The 11,850-nt window shown below is 40.5% G+C and overlaps 2 protein-coding genes across 3 annotated transcripts in view; one reads left to right on the plus strand and one right to left on the minus strand.

Annotated features, from left to right (window-relative positions):
• The window catches only part of gatm (glycine amidinotransferase (L-arginine:glycine amidinotransferase)), an 11,534-nt gene extending 11,391 nt beyond the window's left edge, over positions 1 to 143 (minus strand). The window contains exon 1 of the mRNA XM_072694669.1: positions 1 to 143. This exon is cut by the window's left edge and continues 278 nt beyond it. The gene's annotated coding sequence lies outside the window, so the exon portion shown is untranslated.
• LOC140574733 (long-chain fatty acid transport protein 2) overlaps positions 1 to 11,432 on the plus strand; it is an 11,625-nt gene extending 193 nt beyond the window's left edge. The window contains exons 1-10 of one of the 2 annotated variants that reach the window (XM_072694665.1): positions 1 to 383; positions 2,396 to 2,605; positions 3,188 to 3,346; positions 4,307 to 4,431; positions 6,693 to 6,887; positions 7,915 to 8,005; positions 8,815 to 9,013; positions 9,419 to 9,516; positions 9,617 to 9,747; positions 10,028 to 11,432. The exon at positions 1 to 383 is cut by the window's left edge and continues 193 nt beyond it. In XM_072694665.1, coding sequence (XP_072550766.1) covers positions 1 to 383; positions 2,396 to 2,605; positions 3,188 to 3,346; positions 4,307 to 4,431; positions 6,693 to 6,887; positions 7,915 to 8,005; positions 8,815 to 9,013; positions 9,419 to 9,516; positions 9,617 to 9,747; positions 10,028 to 10,204 — 1,768 coding nt within the window. In that variant the 3' untranslated portion in view covers positions 10,205 to 11,432. The remainder of the gene's footprint in view (positions 384 to 2,395; positions 2,606 to 3,187; positions 3,347 to 4,306; positions 4,432 to 6,692; positions 6,888 to 7,914; positions 8,006 to 8,814; positions 9,014 to 9,418; positions 9,517 to 9,616; positions 9,748 to 10,027) is intronic. The other variant, XM_072694666.1, reaches the window with a different exon arrangement.
• Positions 11,433 to 11,850: the final 418 nt, after the last annotated feature.

Raw genomic sequence — 11,850 nt, forward strand, 5'->3', positions numbered from 1 at the left:
TCTGAAGAACTTTTTGGTGGCGCTCGTGCGTTTCGTTTCGCGCAGGAGACTCCGCCCATCCTTCTTGGCTGTGGACCGTTTCTTGGAGCAGGCTGCGCGCCACCCCACGAGGACCTTCTTCGTGTTCGAAGGCGAGACCTTCAGCTACGGCGCCGTCGACAGGCGCAGCAACCGCATCGCGCACGCGCTGCTGGCGCACTCGAGCCTGCGCGCGGGCGACACGGCGGCGCTCTTCTTGCGCAATGAGCCGGACTTCCTCTACGCGTGGCTTGCGCTCGCCAAGTTGGGGTGCCCAGTGGCGCTGCTCAACGACAACATCCGGTCGGGGTCCCTCCTGCACTGTTTCAGGTGCAGCCGCGCCAAAGTGTTGATCACGAGCGCAGGTGAGAAGCTGCATGTGCCATTACGAGGCCTAATGGTTTTGGAAGTGACAAACCATGAACCTCAAACACTGAACATCCAGCATAACCAAAAACAGAGCTCTAAATGAGCCAATTCTAAAACCCCCAAATTCTTACTTAACAGTCCTGAATTATTTCATTTACGCCCCCAACATTTACACCCACCCAGCCCACTAGCAAAGACCCCTCTGGGCTAAACGCATGGCCCGGGCACGCTGGGGGTAATGCCAGGGATGATGGGCCAAAATAGCCAACCAGCTGTAATCTCTTCTGCTAGCTAATTGCACACGGCACCACTGGGATATCAGCGAAATTTCTACTAGGCTAGGCCAGGCTATGGTGTGTGGCTCTTATTAAAAGGAATAGTGCCATAAACCAGCCAATAATGGCAGAGCTTATGTTTTTTATCTGTGAGCAAAATAACAGGGTGGTAAATAGGCTTGAATAACAACATCTGAGCATTTTTCTTCCCAACCAGAGTCGCATACTTACTATTCATGCAAAAAACAGCTCTATAGTACATTTAATCTCTTATTAGTAGATTAATACTTTAATTTAATCAGTAATTGGTGATTTTTTGTTATGTTGTGTTTTACGTTAAATGTTATGTTTATTAAAAGTCATACAGTGATGGTGCTACTCACTGAACTCAGCAACAACAGATCAGGTTCAACTTCAGCAGGTAGCCAACATGTCAGGCTACAACCGAATAGACCAGAATGTCCTTATGACATTTGGGGACATACTTTGGTCTTCAGCGTAATGTTACGGGCAAAACGTTAGGAGGACATGCTCTGTATGCTTTAAAATGTCAATACAGGGGTGACAGTTTGGCATTCACTGGTATAAATAACTAGTCGTGTGCTGGTCGTAACACGATGTTGCTGTAACAGCATTTAGGGGACATTAGGCAATGGCCATATGAGTCATAATGGGGTCAGATTTGCAGTGAAGTGTTTTGGCTATGTGAACCCAACAAACCAACAGCTAACAAGCGTCTGGTCCTCTGTGTAAAATGTCCTAATTTTTTGGTAGAATGGGAGAAACAGGATGAGGCCAGGCTTCTCATAAACTAGCTCTGAGATTTACTGATAAGATTTCATTCAGTCGCAAATACCTTAGTGAGCCTTTTAACAGTGATGTTCAGGCACTGAATCTCATTTTTAAAAGTAACACCTACAATGTTTAAAGCAAGTAAATGAGATATACCTGCTTTCTGCTGAATGGTGAGATTATATTGACTTGGATTTATAAAAGTGAGATTATATTGACTTGGATTTATAAAAGTGAGATTATATTGACTTGGATTTGTAATGCTAAACAGACTGAGATTGATTGGTTTGGGAAAAAAACAGGAATTTGTTTTGTCAGGAATTCTACAAAAAATTAACAAAATGTGGCATTTGACAAGTGGTACCCAACATTTAGCATAAGACTGTGCATAAACAGTCCTATTTAGAGCCTGGTTACACCTGACATTAACATACAGCTTTGGTGATCGGATTAGGTACGGATTTCCTTTGCCTGCGTGGAAAAAAGGTGTAAAGGTTTGTTCCTGCTGGTCAACCAGTTTGGTCATTGATAACAGCACCTGCTAGTGGATTTACTAGTCGACATGCCTGTGCAATGCCTAGAAGCTAGATAATATCATGGCTGCATACAGAATAATATACTGTGTTCAAATGGCCCTGTGTCCAGAAATTCTGAACTTCAGGCTCATTGGGTGGGTGAAATAAAATATAAAAAATGCTGCGTGCTAACACTGCTGCTCACTAAACTGGCATAGGACTTACCTCACCCAAAATCTCTGAAACACAGCAGCACACTCTGTCCAGTGTGGGAGTTTAGAGGCTTTGGCAGTTTTAGGCTACAGTTTGATTAGCTGGTGTTGCTATGTAACAATGTTGTAGTTTAGTAGCCGAGTAACACCAACTCAGTGACACAACCTCAGGATTGTTGTGTTTGGGGTTTATGCTTGTTGTTTGTTTGTTTAGAGCTGCAGGGAGTGGTGCAGGAGATCCTTGCGCCTCTGCGTGAGGACGAAGTGTGTGTGTTCGTCATGGCACCGGAGTGTGTGTCTGAACACATGCAGAGTCTGACTGAGAAAATGGAGAACGTGTCCGACTCGCCCATCCCTCGCTCACTACGAGCTACCGTCACCCTCAGTGACCCCGGAGTTTACATTTACACATCTGGAACTACTGGTACACAAACACACACAAACACTCACAGGGGTGCAACTTGAACTGTTTCTTGCTTTAAGAAGTTGTTTTGGGCCACCAGGGGCCCCATTAGTGTATCCACATATTTCTTTATTTTATTTTATTTACTTTAAATATATTGTTTGTGTCAAATTTGAGCAGAAAAATGAAGACATCATTAATAAATATGCTTTCAGATCATCTGGAAGAAGCAGAATATCGTAGAGACATATAGCACACACGAATTAGTGGTTAATAGCCACACCCACCTGGGATTCACTCATTGACTGCATTCACTGCATTTTCTTGGGGAGCTGTGTAAGTGTTCATTTGTGCCAGATTTATTTATCCTGCAGCTTTCATGCTCGAGACATTAATAGCATTTTTTTCCCATCGAAATTAAAGGTAGACTCACCTGAGACACCATAGAACTACATATACCTTAGATTTTGCAATGGCTCTCACAGCCTGCTGAAGCTAACAACATAAAACCAGTTTAGAATGTGTTATTTTTTGCTTGGTATTAAGGGAAATAACTAATCCTTATATGTTAACATGACATAAAAGACGTGTGTATGGGTATAGGTCTCCCTAAAGCAGCAAAGATCAGTCAGATGCGTCTGTTGGGTTCCCTGGCCGTGCTGCCGTCCGTTGGTGTAACGGGTGATGATGTCATCTATGCATGTCTGCCCCTGTACCACACTGCGGGCTTCCTTATCAGCTTCATCAGCTCTGTGGAGACAGGTATGAATGTGTGTGTACACTATCTGCTATCTGTGTTTTAATTTAAAAAATATATTTTTAGTGTTGGAATAATTAGAAACTGGAAACCAGGAAACGTTAATTAGTTAAATAATGAACACAGCAGCCTGGTTTCACTCATTCAAAACCATCTGATTATAGTAACTGTGTGTGTGTGTGTGTGTGTGTGTGTTTGTATAGGTCAGCAGAAATGTAATCTCTTAAACCGTTCCTCTCCAACTAGGTTAAAGTTCACATTAATGTGTGTCAGTCATGGAGATAAGTTTCCTAAAGATACTACCACCCTAACCTTACACTGCACTACACTATCCTACAATACACTACACTACTCTACCCTACACTAGACTATCCTACACCACACTAGACTATTCTACACTATCCTACACAATCCTACACTGCATCCCACCACACTACCCTACATTGCCCTATCCTGCACTACACTATACTACTCTACCCTACCCAACCCTACACTAGACTTTTCTCCTTTTCTACACTGTAATATCCTAAAATATACTACACAGCACTATCCACTATCCTATACTAGACTACACAACCCTGCACCACACTATCCTACACTACACTGCTCTGCTCTAGCCTACATTAGACTATCCTACACTACACTTCACAATCCTACACTGCACAACCCTACACTAAACAACACTATCTGCACTATCTAGACTACAGTAACCTACAATACACTACACAATAATACACTTCCATACTCTACATTAACCAACACTACCCTACCCTACAGAACACTGAACTATCCTACATTTCACTAACCTACACTACCCTACCTTACACTACCCTAACCTACAGTACACTACACTGTGGAGTGTGGTACTCCCACCTTTTTATAATTGGAACGCATACATCACTCTCCCTTCAGTAATAAGTCTTTAATAACTGTTCAATTAATAATTGAAAGATTTTCCGTTATAGGCTCCACAGTAATCCTAAGGAAGAAGTTCTCTGTGTCTCAATTCTGGAACGACTGCAGAAAGCACAATGTAACGGTTATCCAGTACATCGGAGAAGTCATTCGCTACCTCTGTAACACACCCAAGGTAACGCACAACACAGCTAACACACCACCTCCTCATATACACACCGAACCTAGCACATGATAGCAATCAGATACACACCAGGGTCTCGAAATATCACTAGGCTCAGATCGTCACCCCAACATGTACAGTTCTCTGATCTGCAGAGCAGCAGTGTGAGCTGAGTTCACTGGAGGTTCTGAGAGCTGCACTCACACTCTGAGTTCACATGTTAAAGGAGGATCACTTAGAAGTGCTTGTCTCACTCGCTTGAGTGGCTGATCTTAAAAAGGCTTTTCAGAAATTCTGGCTCTGGCTCAGATTCCTGAAAACAATCCGAAACTAACCCACTAAACTCAGTGTTTAACTAAACCTAATTCACTAAAACCAATCGAGAACTATGCAGCTGACTAAAACTAGCTGATTAAAACAATTTAAGTTAGCAAGTATGTATCGGTCAAAAAAAATGTTACAAACAGAGAGAAAATGATTTAGTTGAAAATGTGAAAAGTTTGAAAGGTTTATTATGGACAACCAAGAAATAAAGGAAAAATAAGTCAATTGTGGGACTGTGGGTGAAAAATGAGTGAAAAGTACAGGCATTTTGTCTGCTTAACCACTGATGGACCGCCCTAAAAAACTAAGCACATTGCCAGGGGACCACCAGCTTTGCTGTTAGTGGGCCAAAAGTGGTCCGCTATCAGGAAAAGCTAATCATTTTTTTATTTTCATTACCTTTTATTTAACCAGGAAGAGCTCACTGACATCGCTCTCCTGCAGGAGTGTCCAGGACAGGACTGTGGTTATTAACCAAAACATCTAGCTAATAAAAACTAGCTAACTAAACCCTCTCAGCTACCTAAAACTTACCTAAAAAATCCAACAATTCAGTTAACCTCAACTAGCTAAAACCATTTGGTTAAGCATTACCATTCAGAAAAAGCTGAATGACCAGAACTAATAAAGTAATGAATGACAACTGCACAGTGTAATTTCCATGTTTCCATGGCATTCACTCCTTAACTGCAAATATGTGTCTGTGAATGAGTGTGTGTGTGTGTGTGTGTATGTATGTATGAGGGTGTAGCATTTCATTTCACAGTGGAATGAGAGCAGCTGTTACTCTTCCAGTGAAAGTTTGACCCCAGCACACAGCTGGCTGATAAAGGACGTGATAAAGCAAATAATAGTTGTGCTAAAAATGTATCCTGTCCCTCCTACGCCTCTCAACTGTGGACAGGTTTTGGTGTTTGTTTGGTTTTAGTTGTTTTATAATGGACAATGTATGTTAGATAGCATGGTTATAAGTCATTTTATGGTGAAAACAGTTGTGCTCATCCATGTGTATAGCTAACAGAGACTCATACAGTGTCAGAAACCTTGTGTTAAATGTGTATAATGATAACCATGCTAATTGTTGAGGTATGAGCTTACATTGCATCTTAGCTACATTAGCCTTGTAGTTAGAGTGTAACACTGAATAAGCCAAAAGAGTACATTTGAGTTAAAAGGAAAAATGTGGAAATACAGTTTTTAACTCTCAGTAAAGTAAAGTTCCTCTGCTGCTCTAACTCAGTGTCTGCACTGAAGGGGGAGTTATTCATCTCCTGTACAAGTCAGAGGGGTCATGTTGGGGGTTTTTGGTGGGGGTGTATAGGATGGGTTTTGGAATGCTGTATGGTTACTGGGTGCGGCCTGGCTGTCTTTTGGGGCTGAAACTGAATCTCGGGGCAGCATGTGGTCTCTGGCCTTAAAGACTCATGTGATCACAGTGTCAGGCAGTAGCGGAGGAGCGCATGAGCCGCGATCTGGGAATAGATTCGGCCTTTACTTAGAAACTCCACACACACAGCATGAAACCCAATAGCTTCAATCCGTTCTGGAGGGACTCGACTAGTTCGTGTTTCCTTCGAGGTTTTGGACTGGAGTTGTACTGTAAAGTACTCCAGCCTGATTAAGTGTGTGTGTGTTTATTTACTTGTGTGAATGTGGATGCACAGATATTTGCCTTTCTCACCCTGTGGTAATAATAATACTTTTATTTATATTAAATAACACATTTTATATATTAACATACAACCTATAGTGCCTCACCGTGTATGTAAATAAATGTTATAATAAATGAAATAGTGTATTGGGTAAATAAATAAAGCAATTAAAATATATTTGTTTTGTATTTTAATGTGTAAAAATTGCATGTTTATGTTTAAAGGCACAGATATGTACTGTAGCAATGGGCAGGAATCTGAGAACAGTCAGCAGGTTGTTTGTTTGTTTATCTGCAGACAGAGGACGATAAAAAGCACAAAGTGCGTCTGGCCATTGGGAATGGATTGAGAGCAGACGTGTGGCAAGAATTCCTCTCCAGGTTTGGGAAGATTGACGTGAAAGAGTTTTACGCATCCACAGAGAGCAACGTGGCCTTCATTAATTACACGGGAAAGATTGGCGCTATTGGACGAGTGAACTTCCTGTACAGAGTGAGACACTTTCCTCTGATCATTAATACTGTCAGCATCTTTATTTCTCTTTATTTCCCCTTTATCAAAATATGGGTAAAGATGACTTGACTACACACAGATTTTACGCAGTAACAGTATTACACTGTACTTTATGCACAAAATGTGTACAGCAGTGTTTTACACTATATGAATCTTCACCTCATGGAATGTAGGTTAGCAGCAGACTAGCATTAGCTCTGAGGCAACGTGCCCAGTTTCTGTTCTAATCATTTTTCACAACAAACTTTTGAATATTTTTAATTTACAAATGTCTTTACTCTTCATCTTTACCCTAATTAACACTAACTCAGAAAAAGAAATAGGGAAACCATTGAAATGGGTGCAGCCTAACCACAGAAACAGGTGAGCTGTAGCCACAAAAAGAAGGTAGTGTAACAGTAGAATAGCTTTAATGTAACCAAGGAAATGGTCCCATGAAAATGTGTAAGTGTAATATAAATAATATAATATAACCATGAAAATAGGTGTTGCCTAACCACTGATACAGGTGAGTTGTAGCAGCAGAAAGAGGGTAGTGTAGCAATATAAATGGCTGCAATTTAAGAATGGTAATTGTTGTGTCACCACCCAAAAATGAATGTAGAGTAAAATGGAAATTAGTGTAGTGTAACCATGGAGATGGACCTGTTGTAACCATAGAAATAAGTGTAAAGGAAATAAGTGTACATACATGGAAATATATGTTGTACAATGATAGAAATAGGTGTAGTGTAACCATGGAAATAAGTGCATCATGTCTATAGGAATAGGTGTAGTGTAACCATGAAAATAGGTGTAGAATAACAATAAGTCTATTGCTCCGTATATAAGTGTAGCTGTAGTTCAGATGGATGTTTATCGCTCAGTCTAGGTTATAATTCTACTTCTATGCTCTAGATCAATCAGTCACACACACACAGGTTAGCGCACACATTTATACACTGTGATGTAAGTAGTAGGTGATTGGTGTGTGAGAGCGTTACTGTGATGTACTGTTGTTTTGCAGAAGTTGTTCCCCTTTGCTCTGATTAAGTACGACACAGAGAGAGAAGAACCTGTCAGGGACACCAAAGGCAGGTGCATCAGAGTCCCTACAGGTGAGATATACACACATACACACACACAGAAAATGTAACTTCTACTTCATTCTTAAATATGCATGCAAATCCTCACTGTCATGCAGAAACATTGTATCTCTATTTGTGTGCTTTTTAAAACATGTTTTGCAGTTTAAAACTGCAGAAATGAAAATCATGTAGCATGCTCCTGACATTACACTAAAAATGAATCACTGATCTATACTGTGACAATGTGAAAAGCACCAGGAAAGATCTTAGTGAAGACATACTGGAAATACTGGGCTTGTAAATACAGCAAATACACACATTTTACACATTATACAACATATACACTTTATGGACAAAAGTATTGGGACACCTGTCACAGGAAGGCTATGTAGTACATTTTGGAGCACTGCTGTAAAGATTTCATTGCTTTCAGCAACAAGAGAATTAGTGAGATCAGGATGTTGGCTTATTACCACCCCACCTCATCCCCAACTCCCCAACACATCCTAAAAGCAATGGATGGATCACCATCATTCCAGAGAACACAGATTCCCTGCTCCACACTTCAATATTGGAGAGCTTTATACCCCTCTAACCCACACCTGGCATTAGGCATGGTGCCAATAGGTTCATGTTTATCTGCTCCAGAGAGTCCTATTCTTTTGGCAGCACTTCTCTACAGAGACTAGACGAGCTGTGTGTGTGCAAGCATCTGCAGCAATGGGTGCAACTTAAAGTAGTTGAATGCATTCATTAGAAGGGGTGTCCACAAACATATGGACATATAGTGTATTAATGTGTACGCGGGCCTTTGTGTGTTTGTGTATGTTGGGGTGTAGGTGAAACCGGTCTTCTGGTGGTGAAGATAACAAAGCTGGCCCCATTTATGGGCTATGCGGGGAACGCGGAGCAGACGGAGAAGAAGAGGCTGCGGGACGTTTTCCAGCAGGGAGACGTTTACTTCAACAGTGGAGACCTGCTGAGAATGGACCACGACCACTTCCTCTACTTCCAGGATAGAGTCGGAGACACCTTCAGGTGTGGCTCTGTCACATAAACCCCTTTCCACAGTCCCCATAGAGATCCCCACTTCTGCTGTTTAACCTGTTATGTCTAAGCCAATTTCTTTTGATACTTGGGTGTGACAGTAAATATAAGCACTCATAATATTAATAGTTTTTTTATGTCATAATTTTAATCACAGACAGGGTTTGTTTGTGTATTGTTAATGCAAGTTTGTCAGAAGAGAAGTGACATTAAAATATTATATATATAATACAGCCCATCTTTAAAACATTTCCCTTTTCTGAATACAGTCTTGTGCATATGCTGCCCCCTAGTGCTCACACTGTGTTGTGAGTTTAAGTTAATGTTAATTATAATAATAATAGTTAATTACATCACATTTGGTGAGGGTGTTATGGTGGTGTGTTTTGTGTTCAGGTGGAAGGGAGAGAACGTTGCCACGACTGAAGTCTCGGACATCATCACTCAGGTGGATTTCATTAAAGAGGGAAACGTTTACGGAGTTCAGGTTCCAGGTACGAGAGAACCCACCTCACACAGTGTGTTAATGATTGTGTTTACATGTCTATGATTTTGTTGGTGTGTGTGTCTGTGTGTGCATGCACATGTGTGTAGATAATGAGGGAAGAGTTGGAATGGCAGCAGTGACTGTGAAAGTGGGGGCGGAGTTTGATGGCACAAAGCTGTTCAACCACGTCAGAAAACACCTACCGAACTACGCCCAACCACGCTTTCTACGACTACAGGTAAACACACTCTGCATACAGATAAACTTTCATGCAGGTAAGTATACATACAGGAGCTCCTGAGTAGTGCTGCTGTCCAAGTGGTGGCACTATTGATAGGAGATCACTGGTTACACCAGTGACTCTTTTACCAGTATGTATTTTACTTGTATGTTGAGTGTGCTTACCGGTATGCAGTGTCAGCCATGTGGCGATTATACTGTAAACACTGTAAAGGATGATGATGTTATCAGTGAGTAAACAGCTGTAATGTGTGTCTTTGTGTGTTTGACGTGTGCAGAACGCAGTCGAGCTGACCGGGACATTTAAACAGGTGAAGATGAAGCTGGTGAAAGAAGGTTTTGACCCGGGTGAAATCTCTGACCCACTGTTCTTCCTGAGCGAAGCCGAGCAAAGCTACATTCCTCTAACGAAAACTGTCTATCATAGCATCGTTACAGGCAGGGTCAGACTCTAAATCCGATTCATCTCTCAGATCAGTGAACATAATCTGATCTTAAAACTTATATTATATTGCAATCAAATGAGCAAATAGAGTTTTATTGTAGCTCTAATAGCAAATGAACACAACAATAATTGTTCCATTCAGAGATGGCGGTAACCGCTACAGTTACATCAGATCATTCATTTACAGCTTCGGGTTCAGTCAGACGTTCAGGTCTACCAGACGATGTTATTTAGAATCTTCTAAAGACATTCTGATCTGAAGTCTGACGCTTAAAGGTGTTCAATTTGTTTCTATGACAAATACATACAGTAAAATCATTATTGTATATGATTAGACCAATAGAAATGCTGAATTAATTATTTATCTACTTTGCATTATTCTGTATCCACTATGAATTATTCAGTGTCTACTATGAATTGTTGAGTATGGATTATCCAGTATCCACTGTGAATTATTTAGTAACTACAATGAATAATTTAGTATCTACGATGAATTAATCAGGGTCTACTATGACTTCCACAAAAAAGTAGATCTGTGTGATTTTTTGTGACCCAGAAAGGGACTTCCAGCTCGCTTTCAGAACCCCTGTTTTAACCAGTCGGCACTGCAAATATCCTTAAAGTCTGATGCATACATGTGTTAAATTTGTCAGTTTATGTAAGAATGGACCAACAGAAATGATCCAAAATCTTTTTACATTTGCGTCGATTGACATGTAAGATTTTTTTTACTTCAATTGAAAGTTAAGAAGCTTTTTCCTTGTCTTGTAAAGTTGCACATTAGGAGTTACAAAGTTTATGTGGGACTGTAACAATATATACATTCATATTTATGCATATTCTTCTATAAAGGTAAGAAAGGCCAAATAATGAAAAGCCCTCCCATAAGTGGGTTTGTCCAAAGTAGGTTTGGCTGATTCTCTGCAGCAACATTGTCAGTTCAGATAAGCTTATAACATCCTCAGAGTGGAGATCAAGTGATCTGACCAGCAGACTGTGAGTTTGTTTTTATTCCGGTCTCTGACGGCTGATTGACTGTTACACTTATGATTCCTCACTTTCTGTCTTTAAAATGTGTCTGAGTGTCTGTTATACCACAGAATGGTTGGTTTGGGCCAAACCTGTTATTTTTAATGACCTGTATGTATTAGTGGTATTGTTATACTGTATATAATTTATACCTGCACCTTTGATAATCCTATATGTTCTTTAAAAAGCCAATAAATTCATTTTGTATATTCTGATATTTGTACTTTTTTCTCAACTCCACTTAATTCTAATTACTGCATCATTCAGTGTCCACTAATTATTCCGTATCTTCTATAAATTGTTCAGTATAAATGATTCAGTATTTACTATAAAGTATTCACAATCTACTATGAATTTTTCAGTCTTCTGTGAGTGAGAGCAGATTTGTGGTGGTCCATGGATATTTTTGATACGGAAAAGGGCCCCTGTCTCTCTTTGAGAACCCCTGTTCTAATCAGTCTACACTGTAATGCTGCCTAAAGACACAAGGTGGCATCTACACTCGCTCTGAATAATAGTGATCAGACGTGATTGGTTAGTGGAAAGGAGGAACACAGTGTTAGTCTTTTCGTGTCACTGTATAAAGTGTAGGTTGACTTTGGCCGGATTGCAGACTATTACAGATCA

The sequence above is a fragment of the Salminus brasiliensis genome, chromosome 13, assembly GCF_030463535.1.
Source record: "Salminus brasiliensis chromosome 13, fSalBra1.hap2, whole genome shotgun sequence".
NCBI lineage: Eukaryota > Metazoa > Chordata > Actinopteri > Characiformes > Bryconidae > Salminus > Salminus brasiliensis.